Source organism: Mobula birostris, chromosome 9, assembly GCF_030028105.1.
Source record: "Mobula birostris isolate sMobBir1 chromosome 9, sMobBir1.hap1, whole genome shotgun sequence".
NCBI classification, from domain to species: domain Eukaryota; kingdom Metazoa; phylum Chordata; class Chondrichthyes; order Myliobatiformes; family Myliobatidae; genus Mobula; species Mobula birostris.
In genome coordinates, this window is record NC_092378.1 from 155,331,069 (window position 1) to 155,357,768 (window position 26,700).

The 26,700-nt window shown below is 43.3% G+C and overlaps 1 protein-coding gene across 1 annotated transcript in view; it reads right to left on the reverse strand.

Annotated features, from left to right (window-relative positions):
• The window catches only part of ift140 (intraflagellar transport 140 homolog (Chlamydomonas)), a 232,275-nt gene that overhangs the window by 44,389 nt on the left and 161,186 nt on the right, over window positions 1-26,700 (reverse strand). Inside the window, exons 19-22 of the mRNA XM_072269234.1 lie at window positions 23,533-23,710; window positions 16,253-16,443; window positions 13,670-13,765; window positions 5,402-5,534 (exon numbers count right to left, since the gene is read on the reverse strand). Of these exons, the coding sequence (XP_072125335.1) occupies window positions 5,402-5,534; window positions 13,670-13,765; window positions 16,253-16,443; window positions 23,533-23,710 (598 nt within the window). The remainder of the gene's footprint in view (window positions 1-5,401; window positions 5,535-13,669; window positions 13,766-16,252; window positions 16,444-23,532; window positions 23,711-26,700) is intronic.

The window sequence follows — 26,700 nt, forward strand, 5'->3', positions numbered from 1 at the left end:
TAGTGGATTGGTGTCGCAGCAACAACCTGGCACTTAATGTCAGTAAGACGAAAGAGCTGATTGTGGACTTCAGGAAGGGTAAGACGAAGGAACACATACCAATCCTTATAGAGGGATCAGAAGTAGAGAGGGTGAGCAGTTTCAAGTTCCTGGGTGACAAGATCTCTGAGGATCTAACCTGGTTCCAACATATCGATGTAGTTATAAAGAAGGCAAGACAGCAGCTATACTTCATTAGGAGTTTGAAGAGATTTGGCACGTCAACAAATACACTCAAAAACTTCTATAGATGTACCGTGGAAAACATTCTGACAGGCTGCGTCACTGTCTGGTATGGAGGGGGGGGGGCAACTGCACAGGACTGAAAGAAGCTGCAGAGGGTTGTAAATCTAGTCAGCTCCATCTTGGGTACTAACACAGAAAGTACCTAGGACATCTTTAGGGAGCGGTGTCTCAGAAAGGCAGCATCCATTATTAAGGATCTTCAGCACTCAGGGCATGCCCTTTTCTCACTGTTACCATCAGTGCAGAAGCCTGAAGGCACACACTCAGAGATTCAGGAACAGCTTCTTCCTCTCTGCCATCTGATTCCTAAATGGACATTGAACCCTTACACACAACCTCACTTTTTTAATATACAATATTTCTGTTTTTTGCACATTTTTTGAATCTATTCAATATATGTATATTGTAATTGATTTACTTATTTATTATTATTATTTTTATTGTATTTATTATTATTTTTCTCTTCTATATTATGTATTGTATTGAACTGTTGCTAAGTTAACAAATTTCACGTCACATACTGGTGATAATAAAGCTGATTCTGATTGTGATTCTGAGAAGCTGTTCCTAAAGCACTGAATGTGGGTCTTCAGGCTCCTGCACCTCCTCCTTGATGGTAGCATCTCCTGCACGGAGGGGATCCTTTGTGATGGATGCCAACTTTTGAAGATGTCCTTGATGCTGCGGAGACTACTGCCCATGATGAAGCAGGCTGGATCTACAACCCTCTGCAGCTTTTTCCGATCCTGTGCAGTGGCCCCTCCGTACCAGACAGCGATGCAACCAGTCAGAATGCTCTCCACAGTACGTCTGCAGAAATTTACTTGAGTCTTCAGTGACAAACCAAATCTCCTCAAACTCCTAATGAAATATAGCCACTCCTGTGCTTCCCTCACTTCATCTAGATGTAACTGGGCCACAGAAGGCTTGGATAGGACAATATGTAGGTTTAATGAAATGTTGTGAAGGAGGAAAATAAAGATGCAGAGGGTTAGGGAAGGAAATCTGTGACTTAATGCTTTGCCAGGCAGAGCACACCTGTCAACTGCAGAAACCAGGAGGTGCACAAGGCAGGGTTGGAGAATACATTCATCTGAATAGGGAATCGCAAAGATTCAAGATTGTCTAATATCATTTACAGTACACAAGTGAAAAGGAGAACAAAATAATTGTTACTCCAGATCCGAGGCAGCACAAAACACACAATAAGATAAAGAACACAATAACAAAAAAAAATGATAAATTGAATGTATGTTCATAAAGTGACACTAGGCACAGGAGTGTCTGTACAAAAGGTGTCTGTAGGAAATGATAAAGTAGTGGTGGTTGGGGTGTGGAGGGGTGGGTTAGCAGGTGGAGGTGTTGATCAGCCTTACTCCTTGGGAAAATAAAAGTTTTTGAGTCTGGTGGTCTGGTGGATGCTACGTAACCTCCTCCATGATGGGAGTGGGACAAACAATCCATGAGCAGGGTGGGTGGGACCCTTCATGATGTTCCTGGCCCTTTTCTGACACCCTCCTGTATATATAGTATGTTCTTGATGGCAGGTAGCCTGGTGCCGGTGATGTATTGGACAGTTTTGACTACCCTTCCTGTCCACCACAGTGCAGTTTTAGTACCACACAGTTCTTGTCAGAATTCTTGTGAGAGAAAGGTGCAAAACTTCATTCAGGCAACCTATTTTAAAGACCTTCCCATGAGATTTCCTAGTAACTGCTTGTTACTGGTGCTGTAGTTCAGAGATGTGAAATTGAGACTGTGTCTGTCTACTCTGCTAACTAAGGTTGAGATTTTATTTTTTTTAATTTAGAGATACTGCATTGCAACAGAACCCGTGGGACCAATTACACCCATGTGAGCAATTAATCTACTTAACCTGTGTGTCTTTGGAATGTGGGAGGAAACCATAGCACCCGGGGGAAACCCACACAGTCATGCGGGGAACATACAAACTCCTTTCGGCATTGAACCCAGGTTATTGGTGTCAGCTAACTGCTACGTTACCATGCCGTCCCAAATATGCTACTGTCCACTTCACAGAGCAAACAGTACTCTGGCAAGCACAGCTTCCTTTATCGCGTCTAGAACTGAAAGATTAACTATTCGTTAATTTAATATCCTATGAGCAGAATACCAGTTATATTTGCCTATGTAACTCCAATATATGCTTTTAATAAGTAATCCCACACAGGTGAGGTGCATGACCTGTGTAAGTTTATTTTATGTTAGTCACTTTTGCTTTACCCTTGGATTCTGCAGCATTTTGGTTGCATTGAATTACGGAGAAAGGTCTATTTGTACATCATCATGTACATCACCATATGCAACCATTTTCTTGTCGGCATTCACAGTAAATACAAAGAGCACCTTAGAATCAAGGAAAGACTGCACCCAACAGGATGGACAAACAAACTGCAAATACATAAATAAAGTAATAATATTAATAATAAATAATAAGCAATAAATATCGAGAACATGAGATGAAGCGTCCTTGAAAATGAGTCCATAAGTTGTGGGAATAGTTAAGTGATGGGGTGAGTGAAGTTATCCCCACTGGCTCAAGAGCCTGATGGTTGAGGGGTAATAACTGTTGCTGAACCTGGTACTGCAGGTCCTGACGCTCCTGTACCTTCTTCCTAATGGCAACAATGAGAAGAGAGCATGGCCTGAATGGTGGGGGACCTTGATGACCCCTGCTTTCCCACGACAGCGCTCTGTGTAGATGTACTCAATGGTGGGGAGGGCTTTACCCCTGATGGACTGGGCAGTATCTACTACTCCTTGTAAGAGTTTCCTTCCAAGGGCATTGGTGTCAGAAAACCTACTTGTGATGTTCTGTACAACATTGAACACCAAACAAGTTCAAGTTCAAGTTCAGTTGTCACACATGAATAGAGTTGAACGAAACAGCATTCCTCCAGGGCCAAGGTGTAAAACACTGTACCAAACAGTCACATGCAGCACACAGCACATATAGCAAATATATGTAATTATGATAGTCAAAAACATACTGTTATAAAAAATATATTAAATAATAATAATAACATAGCCCAAGTCACTGAGTGTCACGGCCTGTAGATTGATGGTACATGGATGTTGTCGTGGAGCCATGTTTCTGCAAGAACAGACTGCAGCAGTACTTTATCTCGTGCAAGTCTTCCCGGGCACAAACACTGGAGCGCAGCACTGATGGGAGGGGCTAGCCGCCAACTCAGTATGAATCCAGCAGCACACGTCCACCTCCAGCATCTCCTTCTGCGATGGCCGCAATAGGCAACCCGGAGGCACGAGAACCTGGTTCGCACCACAACCGAGGCCACGCAGCTCCCCCACTCTCAGTCCCACAGTATACTACATGACCTCAGCTGGTCACCACAACTGAGGCCACGCAGACCCCCACTCTCAGTCCCACAGTATACTACATGACCTCAGCTGGTCACCACAACTGAGGCCACGCAGACCCCCACTCTCAGTCCCACAGTATACTACATGACCTCAGCTGGTCACCACAACTGAGGCCACACAGCCCCCCACTCTCAGTCCCACAGTATACTACATGACCTCAGCTGGTCACCACAACTGAGGCCACGCAGACCCCCACTCTCAGTCCCACAGTATTCTACATGACCTCAGCTGGTCACCACAACTGAGGCCACGCAGACCCCCACTCTCAGTCCCACAGTATACTACGTGACCTCAGCTGGTCACCACAACTGAGGCCACGCAGACCCCCACTCTCAGTCCCACAGTATTCTACATGACCTCAGCTGGTCACCACACATCACAGGAACATGTCCACATTTAATTACTTCCCATTAGCAACCCAGGGGGTGATGAATCTGTGGAATTCATTGCCACAGACGGCTGTGGAGGCCCAGTCATTGGGTATATTTAAAGCAGAGGTTGATAAGTTCTTTATTAGTAAGGCTATTAAAGGCTATGGGGAGAAGGCAGGAGAATAAATCTGCCATGACTGGATAGTGAAGAAGATTTGATAGGCCAAATGACATAATTTTGCTCCTATATCTTATGGTCTTCTGCACATAAAACCCATATTATTTCTAGACTTCCATTATCCCATTCTCTCTCCTGAGCAGTTTTTTACTTCAGAGAGTAAAAACTCTGCCATCCACTCTTACAGGAAATGTCTTTCACCCATTACTCCTGTTCTTGTTAACTTCCCTGACTTTGATTTTAATGTTTTCCGTGTTTTCAAATCCTTCTTGTCGCACTCCCATCAGGGAGGAGGCTATGTAGCATTCACACCAAGACCACCAGACTCAAAGCAGTAAGACTGATCAATGCCTCCACCCGCTAACCACCCTCCACACCCCAACCACCACTACTTCATTATTTCCCATCAGAGTCACCTTACATACAGACACTCCTGTGCCTAGTGCCACTTCATGGACATATGATCAATCTCTGTGTATAAGCTATCTTATATATTTATATTTATTGTATTTTTCTTTATAATTGTGTTCTTTATCTTATTGTGTTTATTTTGTGCTGCATCGAATCCAGAGTAACAATTATTTTGTTCTCCTTTTCACTTGTGTATTGGAAATGACTGAACAATCTTGAACCTTGAAGAGTTCAATACACTGATATTAATTCAGAAATAAAATCATTAAACTGAAGTGTTTTTCACTGAACCAAGGATCTATCATGGACAACTAAAATAAAGGCTGATGTTTGTTCAGCCAATATATTTTTCTGTGGAATTTAGCTGCCTCAGCGATGAGAGGACTGGAGATGGCCTGTCCTGGGTTTGGAGGCGTGTCTCTGGGAAGTGGTTTGCTTGAATGTTATTTTGTTGTTCTTGTTATTGTTGTGTTTGTGTTATTCTGCTGAACATCTTGGAAATGCTAGGTTGGTGTCGGAATGTGTGGCGACACTTGCAGGCTGCCCCCAGCACATCCTGGGGTGTGTTAGTGTTGGTTATATATTTTTGATATACACATGATAAGTGAATTTGAATGTGAATGTTCTGGGTTAATTACCACAGGCCGTCTGTCTGTGAAGGTCAATGCAAAGTTCAATTAGGGATGTACTGAACTCGCAAGGAACATTGTCAAGACTAGAGAACAACAGAATACATTTCTGTCCCTCTCACCTTCTGTATATTACCAAGATAACAATGAACACGAACAAGGGAGAGATAGTCCTGTGCCTTCTCGTAGTATGTCAAAGCAGAATCCATGTCTGCTTGACTTTCCAAATACTGGGCCCACCACTTCCACAAGCTTCTGTGAATAACAAGGAGAAAAGTAAGAATTAACACAAGGACTCTGCAAAGGCCATTGAGGCAATGACAATGACAAAATTATCATCCATATTTAGACCATAAGACATAAGAGCAGAAGTAGGCCATTTGGTCCATCGAGTCTGCTCCGCCATTCAATCATTGCTGATCCTTTTTTTCTCCTCCTTGACTATTTTTCCAGCGACCTCCCCATAACCTTTGATGTCATATTCAAATCAAGAACCTATCAATCTTTGCCTTAAATACACCCAGTGACCTGGCCTCCACAGCTGCATGTGGCAACAAATTCCACAAATTCACCACACTCTAGTTAATGAAATTTCTCCGCACCTCTGTTTTGAACGGACACCCCTCTATCTTGAGGCTGTGCCCTCTTGTCCTAGACTCTCCCACCATGGGAAACATCCTTTCCACTCTGACTAGGCCTTTCAACATTGGAAAGGCTTTAATGAGATCCCCCCTCAACCTTCTAAATTCCAGCAAGTACAGACCCAGAGCTATCAAATGTTCTTTGTATGATAACCCTTTCATTCCTCAATTCATCCTTATGAACCTCCTCTGGACCCTCTCCAATGCTAGTACATCTCTTCTAAGATGAGGAGCCCAAAACCGTTCACAGCACTCAAGGTGAGGCCTCACCAGTGCCTTATAAAGCCTCAGCACCACATCCTTGCTCTTGTATTCTAGACCTCTTGAAATGAATGCTAACATTGCATTTGCCTTCCTCACCACCGACGCAACCTGCAAGTTAACCTTCAGGGTGTTCTGCACAAGGACTCTCCCAAGTCCCTTTGCAACTCAGATTTTTGGATTTTCTCCCCATTTAGAAAATAGTCCACACATTTATTTCTACTACCAAAGTGCATGACCATGCATTTTCCTACATTATATTTCACTTGCCACTTTACTGCCCACTCTCCGAATCTATCTAAGTCCTTCTGCATCTTACCTGTTTCCTCAACACGACTTGCCCCACAACTAATCTTCATATCATCTGCAAATTTGGCAACAAAGCCATCTATTCTATCATCTAAATTATTTACATACAGCATAAAACAAGTGGTCCCAACAACGACCCCTGCGGAACACCACTAGTCACTGGTAGCCAACCAGAAAAGGATCCTTTAATTCCCACTCGCTGCCTCCTTCCAATCAGTCAATGCTCTAACCATGCTAGTAACTTTCCTGTAAGCAGCCTCATGTGTGGCAACTTGTCAAAGGCCTTCTGGAAGTCCAAATGTACAACATCCACTGCATCCCCTTTATCTATCTTACTTGTAATCTCCTCAAAGAATTCCAACAGGATTGTCAGGCAGGGTTTTCCCTGAAGGAAACCATGCTGAACCTATCTTGTCCAGTGTCACCAAGTACTCCATCACCTCACCCTTAACAATTGACTCTAACATCTTCCCAACCACTGAGGTCAGGCTAACTGGTCTATAATTTGCTTTTTGCTGCCTTCCTCCTTTCTTAAAGAATGGAGTGATATTTCCAATTTTCCAGTCCTCTGGCACCATGCCAGAGTCCAACGATTTTTGAAAGGTCATTGCCTATGTCACCACAATCTCTAATACTTCTTCTTTCAGAACCCTAGGGTGCAGTTCCTCTGGTCCAGGTGACTTGTGTACCTTTAGGTCTTTCAGCTTTTTGAGCTCCTTCTCCCTTGTAATAGTAACTGCACCCACTTCTCTTCCTTCACACATTACAACATCTGGCACACTGCTAGTGTCAAGGTAACAGCTGCTCTTTACAACAATAACTGATCAGCAAACTTGTTAAGAGAGTTCTGGGATACTTGAATCAGGTCAATAGAATATTTTGATGTTAAGGGATGGGATTAGTAAAAGGCAATGGTAAAAGATCATATATGACCTTAAGGAATGGGAGATCAGGCCAACAGGACTAAACAGCTTACTCCTCTATTTCATTTCTAACTCTGAATCCTAAGTGGGGCAACTTGGTGAGGGATTGCAGTTCTGGTTACCTAACTATAGGGAAGATATCAATAAGATTGAAAGAGTGCAGAGAAAATTTACATGGATTTTGCCAGGACTTGAGAAACTAAGTTATAGGGAAAAGTTGAATAGATGAAGGTTTTATTCCCTGGAGTGTAGAAGATTGAGGGAGATTTGATAGAGATATACACAAAATTATGAAGGTAAACACATTCAGGCTTTTTCAGTGAGGTTGGATGAGACTAGAACAAAGGTCATGGGCTAAAGGTGAAAGATGAAATGTTTAAGGGGAATCTAAGGGGAACTTCTTCATTCAGAGGGGCAGTGTGAGTGTGGAACGAGCTGCCCACGCAAGTGGAGGATGCGGGACTGGTTGCAACATTTAAGAGAAGTTTGGATAAGTACACGGATGTGCGGGTATGGAGGTCTATGGCCTGGGTGTGGATCGATAGGATTAATCAAAATAACAGTTCATCATAGACTGCATGGGCCAGTGATTTGGATGACAGAATTGATGGCTTTGTGGCCAAGTTTTCAGATGATATGAAGATAAGAGGAGGGGCAGGTAGTGTTGAGGTAGCAGAGGGGTTATAGAAGTACTTAGAAAGGCTTCAATGAGAACCCAAACGTTTCTCATATGATAACCCTTTCATTTCCAGAATCATCCTTGTGAACCTCCTCTGAACCCTCTCCAATGCCAGCAGGTCTTTTCTTTGATGAGGAGCCCAGAACTGTTCACAATACTCAAGGTGAGGCTTCACCAGTGTCTTATAAAGCCTTTGCTACACATCACTGCTCTCGTATTCTACACCTCTTGAAATGAATGCTAACTTTGCATTTGCCTTCCTCACCACCGACTCTACCTGCAAGTTAACCTTTAGGGTGCTCTGCACAAGTCTCTTTGCATCTCAGATTTTTTGAATATTCTCCCCATTTAGAAAATAGTCTGCACATCTATTTCTACTACCAAAGTGAATGACCATGCTCCAACATTGTATTCATTTGCCACTTCCTTGCCCATTCTCCTAATCTAAGACCTTCTGCAGCTTCCTTGTTTCCTTAACACTACCTGCCCCTCCACCAATCTTCATATCATCTGTAAATTTGGCAACAATGCCATCTATTCCACCATCTAAATCATTGACATACAGCACAAAAAGAAGTGGTCACAATGCCAACCCCTGTGGAACACCACTAGTCACTGACAACTAACCAGAAAAAGATCCTTTTATTCCCACTCGCTGCTTCCAATCAGCCAATGCTCAAACCATGCCAGTAACTTTCCTGTAATACCATGGGCTCTTAACTTGGCAAGCAGCCTCATGTGTGGCACATTGTCAAAGGCCTTCTGAATCCAAATACACAACATCCACTGAATTCCCTTTATCTATCCTACTTTTAATCTCCTCAAAGATTTCAAGTTGGATAAGTCTCTGGGACCGGACGAGATGTTTCCTGGATTGGGGAGCATGCCTTATGAGAATATGTTGAGTGAACTTGGCCTTTTCTCCTTGGAGCAGTGGAGGATGAGAGGTGACCTGATAGGGGTGTATAAGATGATGAGAGGCATTGATCGTGTGCATAGGCAGAGGCTTTTTCCCAGGGCTAACAGGAGAGGGCACAGTTTTAAGGTGCTTGGAAGAAGGTACAGAGGAAATGTCAGGGGTAAGTTTTTTACACGAAGAGTGGTGAGTGTGTGGAATGGGCTGCCGGCGGTGGTGGTGAAGGCCGAAACAATAGGGTCTTTTAAGAGACTCCTGGATAGGTACATGGAGCTTAGAAAAATAGAGGGCTATGGGTAAGCCTGGTAGATCTAAGGTAAGAACATGCTTGGCATAGCTTTGTGGGCCGAAGGGCCTGTACTGTGCTGTAGGTTTTCTATGTTCTATGTTCTATGACCACGGCGATCAGGTCTCTGGCACTGAGCCTGCAAGTATACTGGACATTCAAGAGTGTCAGGGAAGTGAAGTTTGTGCAGTGAAAATTACGACTAAGGTGGTGCTCAGGAAGCTTAATGGTCTGAGGGTGGAGCGATCTCCTGGACCTGATGGAACACACCCTCGGGTTCTGAAGGAAGTAGTTGGAGAGATTGCAGAGGCATTAATGATGATCTTTCAAGAATCAATAGATTCTGGCATTGTACCGGATGACTGGATAATTGCAAGTGTTACTCTGCTGTTTAAGAAGGGTGGGAGGCAGCAGAAGGGTAACAATAGACCTATTAGCCTGACATCAGTTGTTGGAAAGTTGCTAGAATTGATTGTTAGGGATGAGATTACGGAGTACCTGGAGGCACATGACAAGATAGGTCAAAGCCAGCATGGTTTCCCGAAAGGAAAATCCTGCCTGACAAACCTACTGCAATTCTTTGAGGAAGTTACAAGCAGGGTAGACAAAAGAGATGCAGTTGACGTGGTGTACTTGGATTTTCAGAGGGCGTTTGACAAGATGCCGCACAGGAGGCTGCTTAGCAGGATAAGGGCCCAAGGAATTACAGGGAAGTTACTAGCATGGGTGGAGCATTGGCTGATCAGCAGAAAACAGAGAGTGGAGATAAAGGGATCCTATTCTGGCTGGCTGCTGGTTACCAGTGGAGTTCCACAAGGGTTGGTGTTGGGACTGCTGCTTTTTACGATGTATGTCAATGATTTGGACTATGGGATTAATTCATTTGTGGCTAAATTTGTTGATGATACAAAGATAGTTGGAGGAGCAGGTACTGTTGGGGAAACAGAGAGCCTGCAGAGAGACTTAGATAGTTTAGCGGAATGGGCAAAGAAGTGGCAAATGAAATACAATGTTGTATGGTCATGCACTTCGGTGGAAGAAATAAACGAGCAGACTATAATTTAGATGGGGAGAGAATTCAAAATGCAGAGGTGCATAGGGACTTGGGTGTCCTTGTGCAGGATAACCTAAAGGTTAACCTCCAGGTTGAGTCAGTTGTGAAGAAGGCAAATGCAATGTTGGCATTCATTTCTAGAAGTATATAAGAGCAGGGACGTTATGTTGAGGCTCTACAAGGCACTTATGAGACCACACTTGAGTATTATGTGCAGTTTTGGTCTCCTTATTTTAGAAAGGATACACTGACATTGGAGAGGGTTCAGAGAAGATTCACAAGAATGATTCTAGGAATGAAAGGGTTACCATATGAGGAACATCTGGCAGCTCTTGGGCTGTATTCCCTGGAGTTCAGGAGAATGAGGGAGGATCTCAAAGAAACATTCCAAATGTTAAAAGGCCTGAACAGATTAGATATATCAAAGTTATTTTCCATGGTAGGGGAGTCTAGGACAAGAGGGCATGACTTCAGGATTAAAGAGTGTCCATTTAGTACAGAGATGCAGAGAAATTACTTTAGTGAGAGGATGGTAAATCTGTGGAATTTGTTGCCATGAGCAGCTGTGGAGGCCAAGTCATTGGGTGCATTTAAGGCAGAGATAGATAGGTTCTTGATCAGCTAGGGCATCAAAGGGTATGGGGAGAAGGAAGGGGAGTAGGGATGACTGGAATAATTGGATCAGCTCAAGATTGAATGGTGGAGCAGATCCAATGGGCCAAATGCCTACTTCTGCTCTTGTTGTCTTATGGTCTTAAAACCCCAAGGCATTCTAGAAGTAAGTGAAGAGCAAGAGAATGAGCTGTGTGAGAATACAACCAATCAGGAGCGACAGTGGAAGCATGTGTGCATGGAGCTGGAGGAGATAATGGAGGTACTTAGTGAATACCTCCCTTCAGTATTCACCAGTGAAGAGCACCTCGGCAATTATGGGGATGACTTACAGCAGACCAAAACGTTTGAGCATATAGATATGAAGATAGCGGATGCGCTGGAGCTTTTGAAAGGTATTAAGTTAGATAAATCACTGGGATCAGACAAGGTATACCCCTGGCTACTGTGGGAAGCAAGGGAGGAAATTGCTGAGCCTCTGTCGATGATCTTTGCATCATCAATAGGGACGGGAGAAGTACCAGAGGATTGGAAGGTTGCAAACGTTGTTCAAGAAAGGGAGTAGAGATAACCCAGGAAGTTATAGACCAGTGAGTCTAACTTCAGTGGTGGGTAAGTTGTTGGAGAAGATCGTGACCGGCAGGATTTATGAGCATTTGGAGAGATATAATCTGATTAGGGATAGTCAGCATGGCTTTGTCAAGGGCAGGTCATGCCTTACGAACCTGAATGAATTCTTTGAGGATGTACTAAAACATATTGATGAAGGTAGAGCAGTGGATGTAGTGTATATGGATTTCAGTAAGGCATTTGATAAGGCTCCCCATGCAAAACTCATTCAGAAAGTAATGAGGCATGGGATCCAAGGAGACCTTGCTTTGTGTGTCCAGAATTGGCTTGCCCACAGAAGGCAAAGGGTGTGATTGTAGATGGTTCGTATTCTGCATGGAGGACAGTGACCAGTGGTGTTCAGCGGGGATCTGTTCTGGGATCCCTCCTCTTTGTGATTTTTATTATTGACCTGTATGAGGAAGGAGAAGGGTGGATTAGTAAATTTGCTGATGACACAAAGGTTGGGGGTGTTGTGGATAGTGTGGAGGGCTGTCAAAGGTTACAGCGGGACATTGATAGGATGCAGAACTGGGCTGAGAAGTGACAGATAGACTTCAACCCAGGTAAGTATGAAGTGGTTCATTTTGGTAGGTCAAATATAATGGCAGAATATAGTATTAATGGTAAGACTCTTGGCAGTGTGGAGGATCAGAGGGATCTTGGGGTCTGTGTCCATAGGACACTCAAAGCTGCTGTACAGGTTGACAGTGTTGTTAAGAAAGCGTATGGTGTGCTGGCCTTCATGAACCGTGGGATTGAGTTCAAGAGCTGTGAGGTAATGTTGAAGCTATATAAGATTTTAGTTACAACCCACTTGGAGTACTGTGTTCGGTTCTGGTCACCTCACTACAGGAAGGATGTGGATACTAGAGAGTGCAGAGGAGATTTACAAGGATGTTGCTTGGATTGGAGGGTGTACCTTATGAGAATAGGTTGAGTGAACTTGGCCTCTTCTCCTCAGAGCAACAGAGGAGGAAGGGTGACTTGATAAAAGTGTATAAGATGATGAGAGGCATTGATTGTGCGAATAGTCAGAGGCTTTTTCCCAGGGCTGAACTAGCTAACATAAGTGGGCATAGTTTTAAGGCGCTTGAAAGTACGTACAAGGGGTATGTCAGAGGTAAGTTTTTTTACACAGAGTGATGGGTGTGTGGAAAGCACTGCCAGCAATGGTGGTAGAGGCGGATACAATAGGGTCTTAGGTAGGTACGTGGAGCTTAGAAAAATAGAGGGCTATATGGTAAGAAAATTCTCGGCAATTTCTAGAATAGGTTACATGTTGGCACAACATTGTGGGCCGAAGGGCCTGTAATGTGCTGTAGATTTCTAGGTTTCTATGTTTTATATATATATATATATATATATATATATGTTATTGTAATGTATAGTTTTTATTATTCTGTATTGCAATGCACTGCTGCCAGAAAACAACAAACTTTGTAACATATGCCAGTGAAATTAAACCTAATTTCAGGTTGAGACCCTTCATCTGAGTCCTGGAACATCCACTGTCCATTTCCCTCCACAGCTGCTGTCTGACCCATTGAGTTCCTCTGGCAGATTTTATGTTTTTGCTCTAGATTTCAGTAGTCGGTTATGTCTCCACTGTTACAGAGACTGTTGGTTTGCCCTATAAAGCATCACTAACTGTCATTTAATTATGGTTCATACACAGTCACTCACCTGTCCTTTACTGTCATTTCCGTATGTGCTGTACATAGTCACTCAGCTGTCCATTACTGTCGTTTCATTCTGTTCTGTACACAGTCACTCACCTGTCCTTTACTGTAGTTTCATTCTGTTCTGTACACAGTCACTTACTTGTCCTTTACTGTAGTTTCATTCTGTTCTGTACACAGTCACACTCCTGTCCTTTACTTTCCTTTCATTCTGTTCTGTACACAGTCACTCACCTGTTCTTTACTGTCATTTCCGTATGTTCTGTACACAGTCACACACCTGTTCTTTACTGTCATTTCATTCTGTTCTGTATACAGTCACTCACCTGTCCTTTACTGTCATTTCCGTATGTTCTGTACACAGTCACACACCTCTCCTTTACTGTCATTTCATTCTGTTCTGTACACAGTCACTCACCTGTCCTTTGTTTTGTCGACATATATTTCGAGTGCTTGCAGATCTTCTAAAAGCATCCTTGGAACTTCAAATCGATGAGTGTCTGACTTTTCATAACTGTTGAGGATGTAAATTTGCACAAGCATTTTAATGCTCTCAATCCAGATCAAAATAATAATAGTTTTTATTATCATGCATTACAATGTACTGCTGCTGCAAGACATCAAATTTCACGAGATATGCCAGGTTTAATTCAAACCTGATTCTGATTACTTTCCATCAAATCTCTAGATGTTCAGTGCAGAGCATTGTCTGGTTGCATCACCATCTGGTATGGAAGGGCTTAGGATTGGGAAAAGCTGCAGAAAGTTGTAAATTCAGTCAGCTCCATCATGACCACTTGCTTCCCTTTCATCGGGGACATCTTCAAAAGGTGATGTCTCACAAAGGCAGTATGCAGCATTAAGGACCCTCATTACCCACAAGATGCCCTTTTCTCACTGCTACTATCAAGGAGGAGGTACAGGAGCCTGAAAACACACACTCAACGGCTCAGGAAACGCTGACATCTCACCCACCCTAAACTGCCTCTGAACTGAGAGGGGCATCGAGGGTCAAGCACATGGGGCAGCACGATTAATGTGAGACTAATACAGCGGTAGTGATCAGCGATCAGGGTTCAATTCCCACTCCTGTCTGCAAGGAATTTGTACGTTCTCCCCATGACTGCGGGGGTTTCCTCTCACATTCCAAAGATGGATGGGTTAGGATCTGTAAGCTTTGGGCATGCTGTGCTGGCACCAGGGGCATGATGACACTTGCAGACATCATTGGACTGCACTGGCCATTGACTTCATGCAGATGACGCATTTCACTGTATCTTTTGATGTTCTGTACGGGTGACAAATCAAACTCATCTTTATCTGGGGACATCTGCAAGACAGACCAAGGGAGGACAACAGTTCTCCTCTCCAGAGGGGTTTTATGAACCAGACGAATTTCAATCTTATAGTTACTGAACCAAAATTATTTTTTAAATATTAAGGTATTTAATTAATTAATTTCCCATTACACAGCTGGCACTTAGGGCAACAATGAAGGTCCTCCATCTCTGTCTGTCCTTGGCTACATTGAAGTAATCTTCATTGCTGTTTTCGTATTTTTTTTTGATCAGTCAGGGTTGTTAGCCCTGAACCTGGAGTACCGATGGACCATTTTCAGTCTGGCTTCTACTCTTTGACCTGTTTGGCATGAGTGACCCTACCAAGACCCAAAGCATAAGACCATAAGACATAGGAGCAGAGTTAGGCCATTCAGCCCATTGAGTCTACTCCGCCATTCCATCATGGCTGCTCCCTGATCCCACTCAACCCCATACATCTTGCCTTCTCACCATATCCTTCCTCAGCACTACCTACCTCTCCACTTATCTTTGTATTATCTGCAAACTTTGCCACAAAACCATCAATTCCATTATCCAAATCATTGACAAACAATACAGACCTCTGAGGAACACCAGTAGTCACTGGCAGCCAAACAGGAAAGGCCCCTTTTATTCACACTCACTGCCTCCTGCCTCTCAGCCATTCTGCTATCCATGCCAAACAGCTTTCCTGTAACGCCATAGGATTTTATCTTGTTAAGCAGCCATAAAGCCCTGACACCAGCCAGAAGAGTTCTCCGGGTCATCGAAGCATGCAAGCCTCCAAAGCCTACCACAAGGTTGTGGTTCTCTTGGAAGTTTTAAACAAAAAACGTATTTATTTGTTTATTTATTTATTTTAACATGTATTTCCAAAGTTCAAAGTAAATTTATTACTAAAGTACATATATGTCACCACCTACAACCCTGAGATTCATTTTCTTGCTGGCATTCACAGAAACACAACAGAATCAATGAAAAAACTGCACAAAGATTGATAGACAACCAGTGTGCAAAAGATGACAAATTGTGCAAATGCAAAAAAAAAAGTGATAAATAATTTTCCAGCTGCCACAGTCAGATTCAGATTTGTGTTTCAGGATAATAGTTCAGGAACTTAACCCCTATCCTACAATCCCCTTAAAAGCTTCACATGTGAAACTTTATATTGAGATAGACAACAGGGTTAACACTGTGAGACACTTCACGAGGCTTCGCTTTGGGGTTATACAGCACTGCAAATGGACACTGCGACAATATCAAGCATCATGGATAATCTTTATTTGCCATTTCCATTTACAGGAATTTGCTGTGATGTGTTGGTCAGGGTGAGATAAACAATATTCAACAATTATAAAGAATAAGAATTATATAAAAAATAAAGTTGGAGATTGAAGTATGCACATGGAATAAATGTGCACAAGTACATAATATCAGCATGTATTTACAATGTAAACAGCATTGTAAGCAATGTTTTAAAGTGTTTACAGTGCAGTAATGGGGGTAATGGATAGAGAGGGCGAGGGCTAACTTAGAATGGTTGATCAGGGGAAGAAATGTTTTACATGCATGAAGCTTTTGTTTTAGTAGTCCTTACGCACTTTCCAGAAAGTTTTGGAAAAGGCATTTTTCTTTGGAAGCCATCCAACTTGCTTAATTGTTCGATCAGTTTGTATACTTACTGGATGAGTGCAAGGTGTTGATCCCCCATAGCTTCCAAGTGCTTGGCATAATTGTAATAGGTCGTTCTCAGATGGACCCTGTCAAAGGCTTCAGCATTTTCAATGGCTTTCTGCCACTGTCCCGAGGCCTGGTAAAACTTGGTAAGCAGGTCAAAGCGTTTGCAGTTTTTGTAAAGTCTCTCAGCATCTTCCTGGAAAAGCACACCAAAGGAAGTAAATCAGCTTCAGTTCCAGTCACCCCATTGTAGGAAGGATGCTGAGGCTTTGGAGAAGAGGTGCGGAAGAGGTTTACCAGGATGTTAACCTGGATGAAGAGGAAGTGTGCTATCAGGACAGGTTGTTTTCTCTGAATGAGGGAAGATCTAATAGAGGTTTATGATTATGAGAGGCATAGATAGGGTAGACAGCCAGTATCTTTTTCCCAGGGTTGAAATGTTTACTATCAGAAGGCACGCACTTAATATGAGAGGGGATGCGTGGGGCAAGTTACTTTTTAACACAGTGGTGATCCAGAGGGCACAGCCTCAGAATAAAAGGACATTCCTTTAGAACAGAAATGAGGAGGAACTTCTTGAGCCAGGGGGTTGTTAATCTATGGAATTCATTGCTGTGGAGACCAAGTCATTGGGTTTATTTAAATTGGAAGTTGATAGGCTCTTGATTAGTAAGGTGGTCAAAAGGAGAAGACAGGAGAATAGGATTGAGAGGGAAAATAAATCAGCCAGACTGACGGGGACATGGAATGCACTGTCTGGGGTGGTGGACAGTGTAAGATAGAAACATTAAAAAGGTTCTTAGGAAATACAAAGATATAGATATTGTGAGGGCAGAAGGGTTAAGTTTAGAAGGAATTTAATTACTTATCTAATTAGGCTGAAAGGGTTCTTCCTGTGTTGTACCTTTTTATGTTCAATGTTCTAACTTCTCTTTAACCTGACTGGGAGCTTTGTGCACCAGATATCACAATTCACATATCAGTTCACCTCCTCCAGCCTGCAATGTCTTCTTATGCTGGCAAATAATGTGGGGCTTGTAGAGGTGACCTCTATATTTCAAATGCATTGCAAAACACTGATGGCCATAAGGCATACAGTAGGAGCAGAATAAGGCCAGGAGGCTCCATCATTCCATCATGGCTGATTTATTATCCCTCTCAACCCCTTTCTCCTGCCTTCTCCTTGTAACCTTTGATGCCCCGATGAACCAAGGACCTATCAAACTCTGCTTTAAATATACACAATGACTTGGCCTCTACAGCCGTCTGTGGCAATGAATTTCAGAGATTTGCCACCCTCTGGCCGGAGAAATTCCTCCTCATCTCTGTTCTAAGGGTACGTCTTTGAGGCTGTACCTTCTGGTCCTAGATTCTCCCAGTGTTGGAAACATTCTCTCCATGTCCACTTTATTCAAACCTTACAATATTTGGAAGGTTTCAGTGAGATGCCTCCTCATTCCCCTATAGCTACTACAGCGAGTTTCATCTCTATAAAGCCCTGGTTAGCCCATACTTGGAATATTGAACAGGTTGAGCACCCCTTATCCAAAATGCTCAGGGGTGGAAGCATCTTCCTCACCACTGACTCAACCTGAAATTTACCTGAAGAGAATCCTACACTGGGACTCACAAGTCACTTTGTGTCTCAGATTTTTGAATTTTCTCTCCACTTGGAAAATTATCCACACTTTTATTTCTTCTAGCAAAATGCCAGACTATATACTTGCCGACTCTGTATTCCATCTGCCAATTCTTTGCACATTCTCCTAATCTAAGTTCTTCTGTAGCCTCTCTGCTTCTTCAAAACTACCTGCCCCTCCACTATCTTCGTATTGTCTGCAAGCATGACCACAAAGCCATCAATTCCATCATCCAAATCATTGATATGTACTGTAAAAAGAAGTGGTTCCAACATAGACCCCTCTGGAACAGTATTAGTCACCAGCAGCCACCCAGAAAAGGCCCCCTTTATTCCCATTCTTTGCCTCCTGCCAATCAGTTAATGCTCAATCCATGATAGTAACTTTCCTGTAATACCATGGGCTCTTAACTTGCTAAGTGTACATTCAACCATCAGAAAGGTAAGCTATCACTAGTCCGGCTGCCCATGTGGACAATCAGTGGCTGTTTGGCATCACCATTATTCCTGACTCTGAATTGATGTGCTACTGAATTGATGTCTTTGTTTTACACTTGTACATCACACATATAATTGCAAGAAAAGTTAGTCAACCCTTTGCAATTACTTGGTTTTCTGCATTCATTACTCATAAAATGTAGTCTTTTCTTCATTTAAGTCACAATAATAGACAAACACAATCGACCTAAACTAATAGCACACAAACAATTGTATTTCTTCTTGTCAATACTGGAGTACACCATTAAAACAATCACAGTCTAGGTTCAAAAAATATGTGAACCTCTGGGGGATGCCTTCCACAAAAGCTATTTGGAGTCAGATGTTCCAATCAATGAGATGAGACTGGATGTGTGGATTGTAGAGGTGACCTGCCCTATAAAAAAAGGACACACAAAGTCAGGTTACTGATAGAGCCTGCTCTTCACAAAGAAAGATCTGTTTATGTGCACCATGCCTCAATCAAAACAACTTTCTGAGGACCTTAGAAGAAGAATTGTAGAGATACATGAAGCTGGAAAAGACTACAAAAGCATTTCTAAAGACCTGAGTGTTCATCAGTCCACAGTAAGAGAAACTGTCTACAAATGGAGGAAAGTCAGTACTGTTGCTCTCTCGCAAAAATCACACCAACAGCATAACGTGCAATGCTGAAGGAGATGAAAAAAACCCAAGGGTAACAGCAGAAGACCTGCAGAAATCTCCAGAACTTGCTAAAGTCTCTGTCCATGCGTCCACTATAAGAAAAACACTGAATAAGAATGTTGTTCATGGAAGGACACCACGAAGAAAACCACTGCTCTCCAAAATGAACAGTGCTGCATGTCTCAAGTTTGTAGAAGACAACCTGGACATTCCATAACTTTTGGGACAGATGAGACAAAAGTTGAGCTTTTTTGCTGAAATGGACATTGCTATGTTCGGAGGAAGAAGGTAACTGCACACAAACACTTTATCCCAACTGTGAAGCATGGTGGAAGGAGCATCATGGTTTGGGGCTGTTTTGCTACCTCAGGGCCTGGACAGCTTGCAATCATTGAGGGAACAATGAATTCAAAATTGTATCAAGATATTTTACAGGATAATATCAGGGTATCAGGGTAGTGTCCATTACCTGAAGCTTATTATGATTATTATTTCAAATGGAATAGAATACAAGAGCAAGAAGATAATGCTGAGCCTTTATAAGACACTAGTCAGGCTGCACTTGGAGTATTGTCAACAGTTTTAGGCCCCATAACTCAGAAAGGATGTGTTGTCATTGGAGAGAGACCAGAGGAGATTCACAAGGATGATTCTGGGAATGAGGGGGTTAACATATGAGGGGCGGTTGGCAGCTTTGGGCCTGTACTCACTAGGATTTAGATGAATGCAAGAGGGGTCTCATTGAAACCTATTAAATGTTGAAAGGATTAAATAGTGTGGGTGTGGAAAGGATATTTCCAAGGTGGGGGTTTCCAGAACTGGAGGGCACAATCTCAAAATTGAGGGGCGACCTTTCAGAAGAGAGGTAAGGAGGAATTTTTTTTAGCCAGAGAGTAGTAAATCTGAAATGCTCTGCTACAGACTATAGTGGAGGCCAAGTTCGTGGGTGTATTTAAGACAGAAGCTAATAGTTTCCTGACCAGTCATAGCATCAAAGGAAATGGAGAGAATGCAGGTGTATGGGGTTGAATAGGATTCAGGATCAGCCATGATGGAATGGCGGAGCACTCGATGGGCTGAATGGCTTAACTCTGCTCCTGTGCCTTATGGTCACCTGGTCCAATTGAAGGAAGGCAGGGACAAGCACAGCAGCCATCATCAGAGTGGGCATAGTCAAGGTGGTGATCTTAAGGCTTTAGCTATTTGTGGCTTCTGTGAAGAGAGACTTCACTCAGAGAAAGCAGAGGAAAGAAACGCTCCAGCTTTTTTTCCTTCTCTTCTTTATATTGGTATATTAAGAAGTACTCTCTTCTTCTTTAGGACAGTAGAGATGGTAGGTGGGATAGTGCAATGCTCCTCTTGTGGGATGTGGGAAGGCAGGGAGACCTCTAGTGTCCCTGACCACTACAACTGCGAGAAGTGTGTCCAGCTGCAGCTTCTAACAAACTGCATTAAAGAGTTGGAGCTGGACCTGGATGAACTCCAGGTTATTCGGGAGGCTGCAGGTGTGATAGGTAGGATACATAGAAGGCATTTATACCCAAGGTGCAGGACACAGGAAACTGGGTGACAGTCAGAAAGGGGAAAGGGGTTAAGGAGCCAGTGCAGAGAACCCCTGTGGCCATCCTGCTCAACAACAGGTATATCACTTTAGATACTGTGGGGGAAGAATGACCAAACAGATGAAAGTCACGGTGGTCCGGTCTCTGGCACTGAGTCTGCCTCTGCAACTCAGAAGGGAAGGGGGAAGAAAAGGTAAGCTGTGGTGATAGGGAATTCGTTCATTAGCGGAACGGACAGGAGGTTGTGTGAGTGAGATCAAAAATCCTGGATGGCATCCTGCATCCCAGTGTCAGGGTCTGGGATATCTCAGATTGAGTCCTCAGCATTCTTAAGCAGGAGGGTGAACACCCAAAAGTCGTGGTCTTAACTGGCTTATATTGTGGTCCCTGGAGATAGCAATGACATGGGTGGGATGACTGATGAGGTTCTGCATAGGGGGTTAGGTGCTAAGTTAAAGGGCAGGACCTCCAGGGTCGTGATCTCAGCATTGCAACCTGTACCGCGGTTAGCGAGGCTAGAACTAGGAAGATTATACAGTTTAATATGTGGCTAAGGAGTGGTGTAGGAGGAAGGGCAAAGATTTTCTCTTCCAGGGATGGTGGGACTGTACAGAAGGGACGTTTTGCACTTGAACTGGAGGGGGACTAATATTCTAGCGGGAAGGTTTGTTAATGCTGCAAGGTGGCATTTACACTAGAGTTGCAGGAAGACGGGAACCAGAGTGCCAGAATGTTTAGTGGAGAGGTTGTGGAGACAGATGTTGGTAAAACCTCAGACAAAGTTAGTAATCAAAAGGTTGAGCATGGTGTGGCAAAATCAAAAAGGATGAATACAAGACTTAAGGTGTTGTAACTAAGGTGTAGATCAGGGTTACAAGTGTGTTTAAGGAAACAGAGTTTTAAACTCCCTATACCAACTATCTTGCCGGTGAATGTGCAGACTCTGGTGAATAAACTCAATGATCTCAGAGCAAGGGTGCTGGATCAGAGGGACATTAGGACCGTGTGCGTCCCTTGTTTCACAGAATCCTGGTTAACCCCTTCCGTACCGGATGCAGCAATCCAGATCGATGGGTTTACTATACACTGTCAGGATAGATCTACAGAGTTTCTCAAAAGCAGAGGAGAATGCTTCATGATCAACTCTTCTTGGTGCACAAATATATCAGTGCTGTCCCAGTTCTGCTCACCAGACCTGGAATATCCAGCAGTAAAGTGCCGTCCTTTTTACCCACCATGGGAGTCCCTGGGGTCGTTTTGATATCAGTTTACATTCCACCTCACACTATTGTCAAGCAGGCTTTAAACGATCTGAGTAATGGGATCAACATGCACGAAACAGCGTACTCTAACGCCTTCACCGTCGTTTTGGGAGATTTTAACGAGGCCAGTCTGAAAAAATCACTAAGCAACTACCATCAACAGATCACTTGCAAAACCACAGGAAACAACACACTGGACCATTGCTACACCACCATCAAGAATGCCTACCATGTGATTCCACACCCTCACTTGGGGAAGTCTGGTCACTTGGCTGTACTTCTACTCCCTGAGTATAGGCAGAGACTGAAGACTGCAGCACCAGCAGTGAGGACCATGAAGGTATGGACAAGGAAAGCACAGGAGCGCCTACGGGACTGCTTTGAATCGGTGAACTGGACTGTATTCAGGGATTCATCTTTGAACCTGAATGAGAATGCTGCAGTTGTTACTGACTTCATTAAGACCTGTGTGCCCGCAAAGACTTACTGTACATTCCCAAACCAAAACCCATGGAAGAACCAGGAGGTACGTTGTCTGTTGAAGGCTAGATCGTGGCCTTCAAGTCTGGCAACCCAGGCCTGTACCAGAAAACCAGGTATGATTTGCAGAGGGCTACTTCAAGGGCAAAGAGACAATTTTGAATTGAACTGCTGCTGCTAAGTTAACAAATTTCACATCACATGCCGGTGATAATAAACCTGATTCTGATTGCACGCAGTATACAGAATAAGATAGATGTACTTGCAGCACAGTTTAGGATTGCCAACTGTCCCGTATTAGCCGGAATATCCCGTATATTGGGCTAAATTGGTTTGTCCAATACGGAACCGCCCTTGTCCCGTATTTCCCCCACCAAGGTACAGCGTTCCTATGAAACCTTTCGTGCCGAAATGGCATAAAGCAAAGAAGCAATTACCATTAATTTATATGGGAAAAATTTCTGAGCGTTCCCAGACCCAAAAAATAACCTACCAAATCATACCAAATAACACATAAAACCTAAAATAACACTAATATATATATATAGTAAAAGCAGGAATGATATGATAAATACACAGCCTATGTATGTATAGTGTAGTCGGGAAGATTAAGCCCAAAACCGATTTGTAGGAAAAAATCGGCACGTAGACGCATGCGCACACAGGTGCCCACACAAAGCTTCATGGTCACAGCAGTCTTTCTCGGGTAAACACAAGTGTCCCTTATTTGGGAGTGAGAAAGTTGGCAACCCTAGCATAGTTGCAGATTAGCAAGTATGATGTTGCAGGCATCACAGAATCATGGCTGAAAGATTAGAGGTGGGAGCTTAATATCCAAGGATACAGATTGTATGGAAAAGACAGGCAGGAAGGCTGAGGGGGCGGCGTTGCTCTGTCAGTAAAAAAATGCAATGAAATGATTAGAAAGAGCTGACATAGGGCTGGAAGGTGTTGAATCATTGTGGAAAATGGAGGACTATGTGGGAAGGAAGTATTAGATTGATCTTAGAATAAATTAAAAGATCGGCAAAACATCGTGGGCCAAAGAGGCTGTACTGAGCTGTAATGTCCTATGTTCTATAAGTATGGGCCCGGAGACATCAAATGCCATCTAAGGCACTTCACCATCTGAAAGGAAAGGCTACCTGGGGATATTAGATGGGAACAGGTGACAAGATGAAGCAGATTCCTGCACATACCAACATTCCCAGCTGCACAGCCAGCATGGCCACTCTTGCATCCAGTTCTGGTTGCTGTGCGGCCTGCCGCAGGGCTCTGGCTCCCCGGGCATGGCCCATGTTCCCCAGGCACACCTTGGCCACATCCAGCCTCCGAGTCTTCACACACATCCTGGCCATGTTCTCCCACACGGCCTCACTGCAGGGAAGAGCAGAAAAGTTCATTGTTGAAAATCACTATCAAGGTACTCCATCTTGTGTTGCCATAGCAACCATGTTGCCTCTCAGGACACACTGTTTGGGCTCAATTTAAACTGGATGGCACGCAGAGAAAACAGTTTTATTGCAAATTCCCCCTGCCACATCTTTACGCTCTCCAGTTTCCTCCAACAGTCCAAAGATGTACTGGGTAGTAGGCTAATTGGTCATTGTAAATTGTCCCATGACTAGGCTAGGTTTAAATTGGGGATTGCTGGGCCGCGCGGATCAAAGGGCCGGAAGGATCTATACCAGGCTGTATCTCAATAAGTAAATAAACTATTATCATAATACACAATGTAAGAACCATAGATGACAGAACAAACAAAACACAAACAATGAACAAGGCCTTTTTAAAGATCACCACTTCTGCCACTAATAATTTGAAGGCTCTTTAAATTAATTTTTCCTCTAGTTAAACCTACTCTGAGATTTCCACAATTTATAGCTATGACCACAAGCTTTCCCTTTCCAGCACTGGGAATTTTGTGTAACACAACAATCTCCATTGAAATTGTAATTACTCTTGGAAGACTGAAGTCCTTTAACATCTGCCGGACGATGCTGAGGATGTTCTATGAGTCTGTGGTGGCCAGTGCTATCATGTTTGCTGTTGTGTGCTGGGGCAGCAGGCTGAGGGTAGCAGACACCAACAGAATCAACAAACTCATTCGTAAGGCCAGTGATGTTGTGGGGATGGAACTGGACTCTCTGACGGTGGTGTCTGAAAAGAGGATGCTGTCCAAGTTGCATGCCATCTTGGTCAATGTCTCCCATCCACTACATAACGTACTGGGTGGGCACAGGAGTACATTCAGCCAGAGACTCATTCCACAGAGCGTCATAGGAAGTCATTTCTGCCTGTGGCCATCAAACTTTACAGCTCCTCCCTTGGAGGGTCAGACACCCTGAGCCAATAGGCTGGTCCTGGACTTATTTCATAATTTACTGGCATAATTTACATATTACTATTTAACTATTTATGGTTTTATTACTATTTAATTATTTATGGTGCAACTGTAATGAAAACCAATTCCCCCCGGGATTAATAAAGTATGACTACTACTACTACTACTGAATAAGAAGGGAATTAAGTACATTAGCAAAATAAAGCAAGTATTGAAAGTCTGAAATAAAAAGAGGAACTATCTGTAAGCACTCAGCATCTGTGGAGAGATATTTCAGAGTGATGAGGTATTGTCACCATGAGGTCCACTATTACAAAGCTTACCATCACTCTGAAAGATTAGCTTTATTAGTCATATGTACCGTACATTGAAACATAGAGTGAAATACATTGTCTCAGATCAGAGTCAGCTTTCATATCATTGGCAAAAAATCTGTTGTTTTGCAGAGGCAGTACATTTCAATACATCATAATAAAAAACTACAAATGACAATAAGAAGTATATATTAAAAAAGTGAAACAAGTAGTGCAAAAAGAGGAACAAATAGTGAGGTAGAGTTCATAGGTTCATTCTCCATTCAGAAATCTGATGGCAGATTGGAAGAAGCTGGTCCTGAAACGTTGTGTGTCTTCAGACTCCTGTATCTTCTCCTTGATGGCAGCAATCAGAAGAGGGCATGTCCTGGGTGATGGGGTTCTTTAATGAGAGACGCCACCTTTCTGAGGCATCGCCTTTCGAAGGTGTCCTTGATGCTAGGGAGGTTTATTTCCATGATGCCGCTGGCTGAGTTTCCAACTTTCTACAGCTTTTTCTGATCCTGTGCGTATGGTCCTTCTGTACCAAACGGTGATGCAACCAGTTAGAATGCTCTCTACAGTACATCTTCAGAAATTTTCAAGAGTCTTTGGTAATATACCAGGTATCTTTGTCAAATTAAACCAACAGGGATTGTGTTGGGGCAGCCACGCTTCTGGCACCAACATAGTATGCCCACAACTTACTAACCCTAATCTGCACACCTTTGGAATGTGGGAGGAAACCCATGTGGTCATGAGGAGAACGCACCAACTCCTTACAGACAGCGGTGGAACTGAACCCAATGTTATTGCTGGCACTGTAATAGTGTCCTGCTAACATGTCCCCCATTAATGCATTGGCCATTAAGGAGACACAAGAGATGGCAAATGCTGGAATTTGGAGCAAAAATAAAATACTGGAAGAATTCAGATGGGTCAGGCAGCATCTGTACAGTACTGTGCAAACTTAGGCACACATATATAGCTTGGATGCCTAAGACTTTTGCATGGTACTGTATTTGTCAATGTGGAGTAGAGAGTGAGTTTGTAAATCTGGTGGGAGCAAAGGGTGTTGGGAGTGGCAAGGGTAGAGCGCCATGGGAGGGGTTTTGGACAGGTAGCAGAGTGGGAGGGCCAGAGGCAGGGAGGTGGGGTAGGGTTGGTGATTTGAGTGCAGAATCACCCAGCCCTGAGGCACCAGGCAAGGTCACTTCATTCCAAACAACTGGTTTATTGATCATTACACAATGTCTCTCTGGTGCTTCCTGCTCCCTTCGCCTTTTCCCAACCATGATACCCCTGTCCCTGCCCCTTCCCACTTTTATTCCACAATAAAGATACATATCAGAATCAGATTTAACATCACTCACATATGTCAGGAAATTTGTTATTTTGCAGCAGCAGTGCAGTGCAGTGCAATACATAAAATCTTAGGCCACCTAGCCATATATATGTGCCTAAGACTTTTGCACAGTACTGTATTTTTATATTTTATTTTTAGCAATATAATGTGGAGTAGGCCCTTCTGGTTCTTTGAGCCATGCTGCCCCAGAAACCCCTGAGTGGTTGCTGGGCGGCATTTAGGTCAAGTGCTAACCTAATCACAGGATCATTTACAATGACCAATTAACCTGTTGTACGTCTTTGGACTGTTGAGAGGAAAACCCACATATTGCACAGGGAGGAAGTACAGAGTCTTCTTACAGAAATACACTGGAACTGAACTC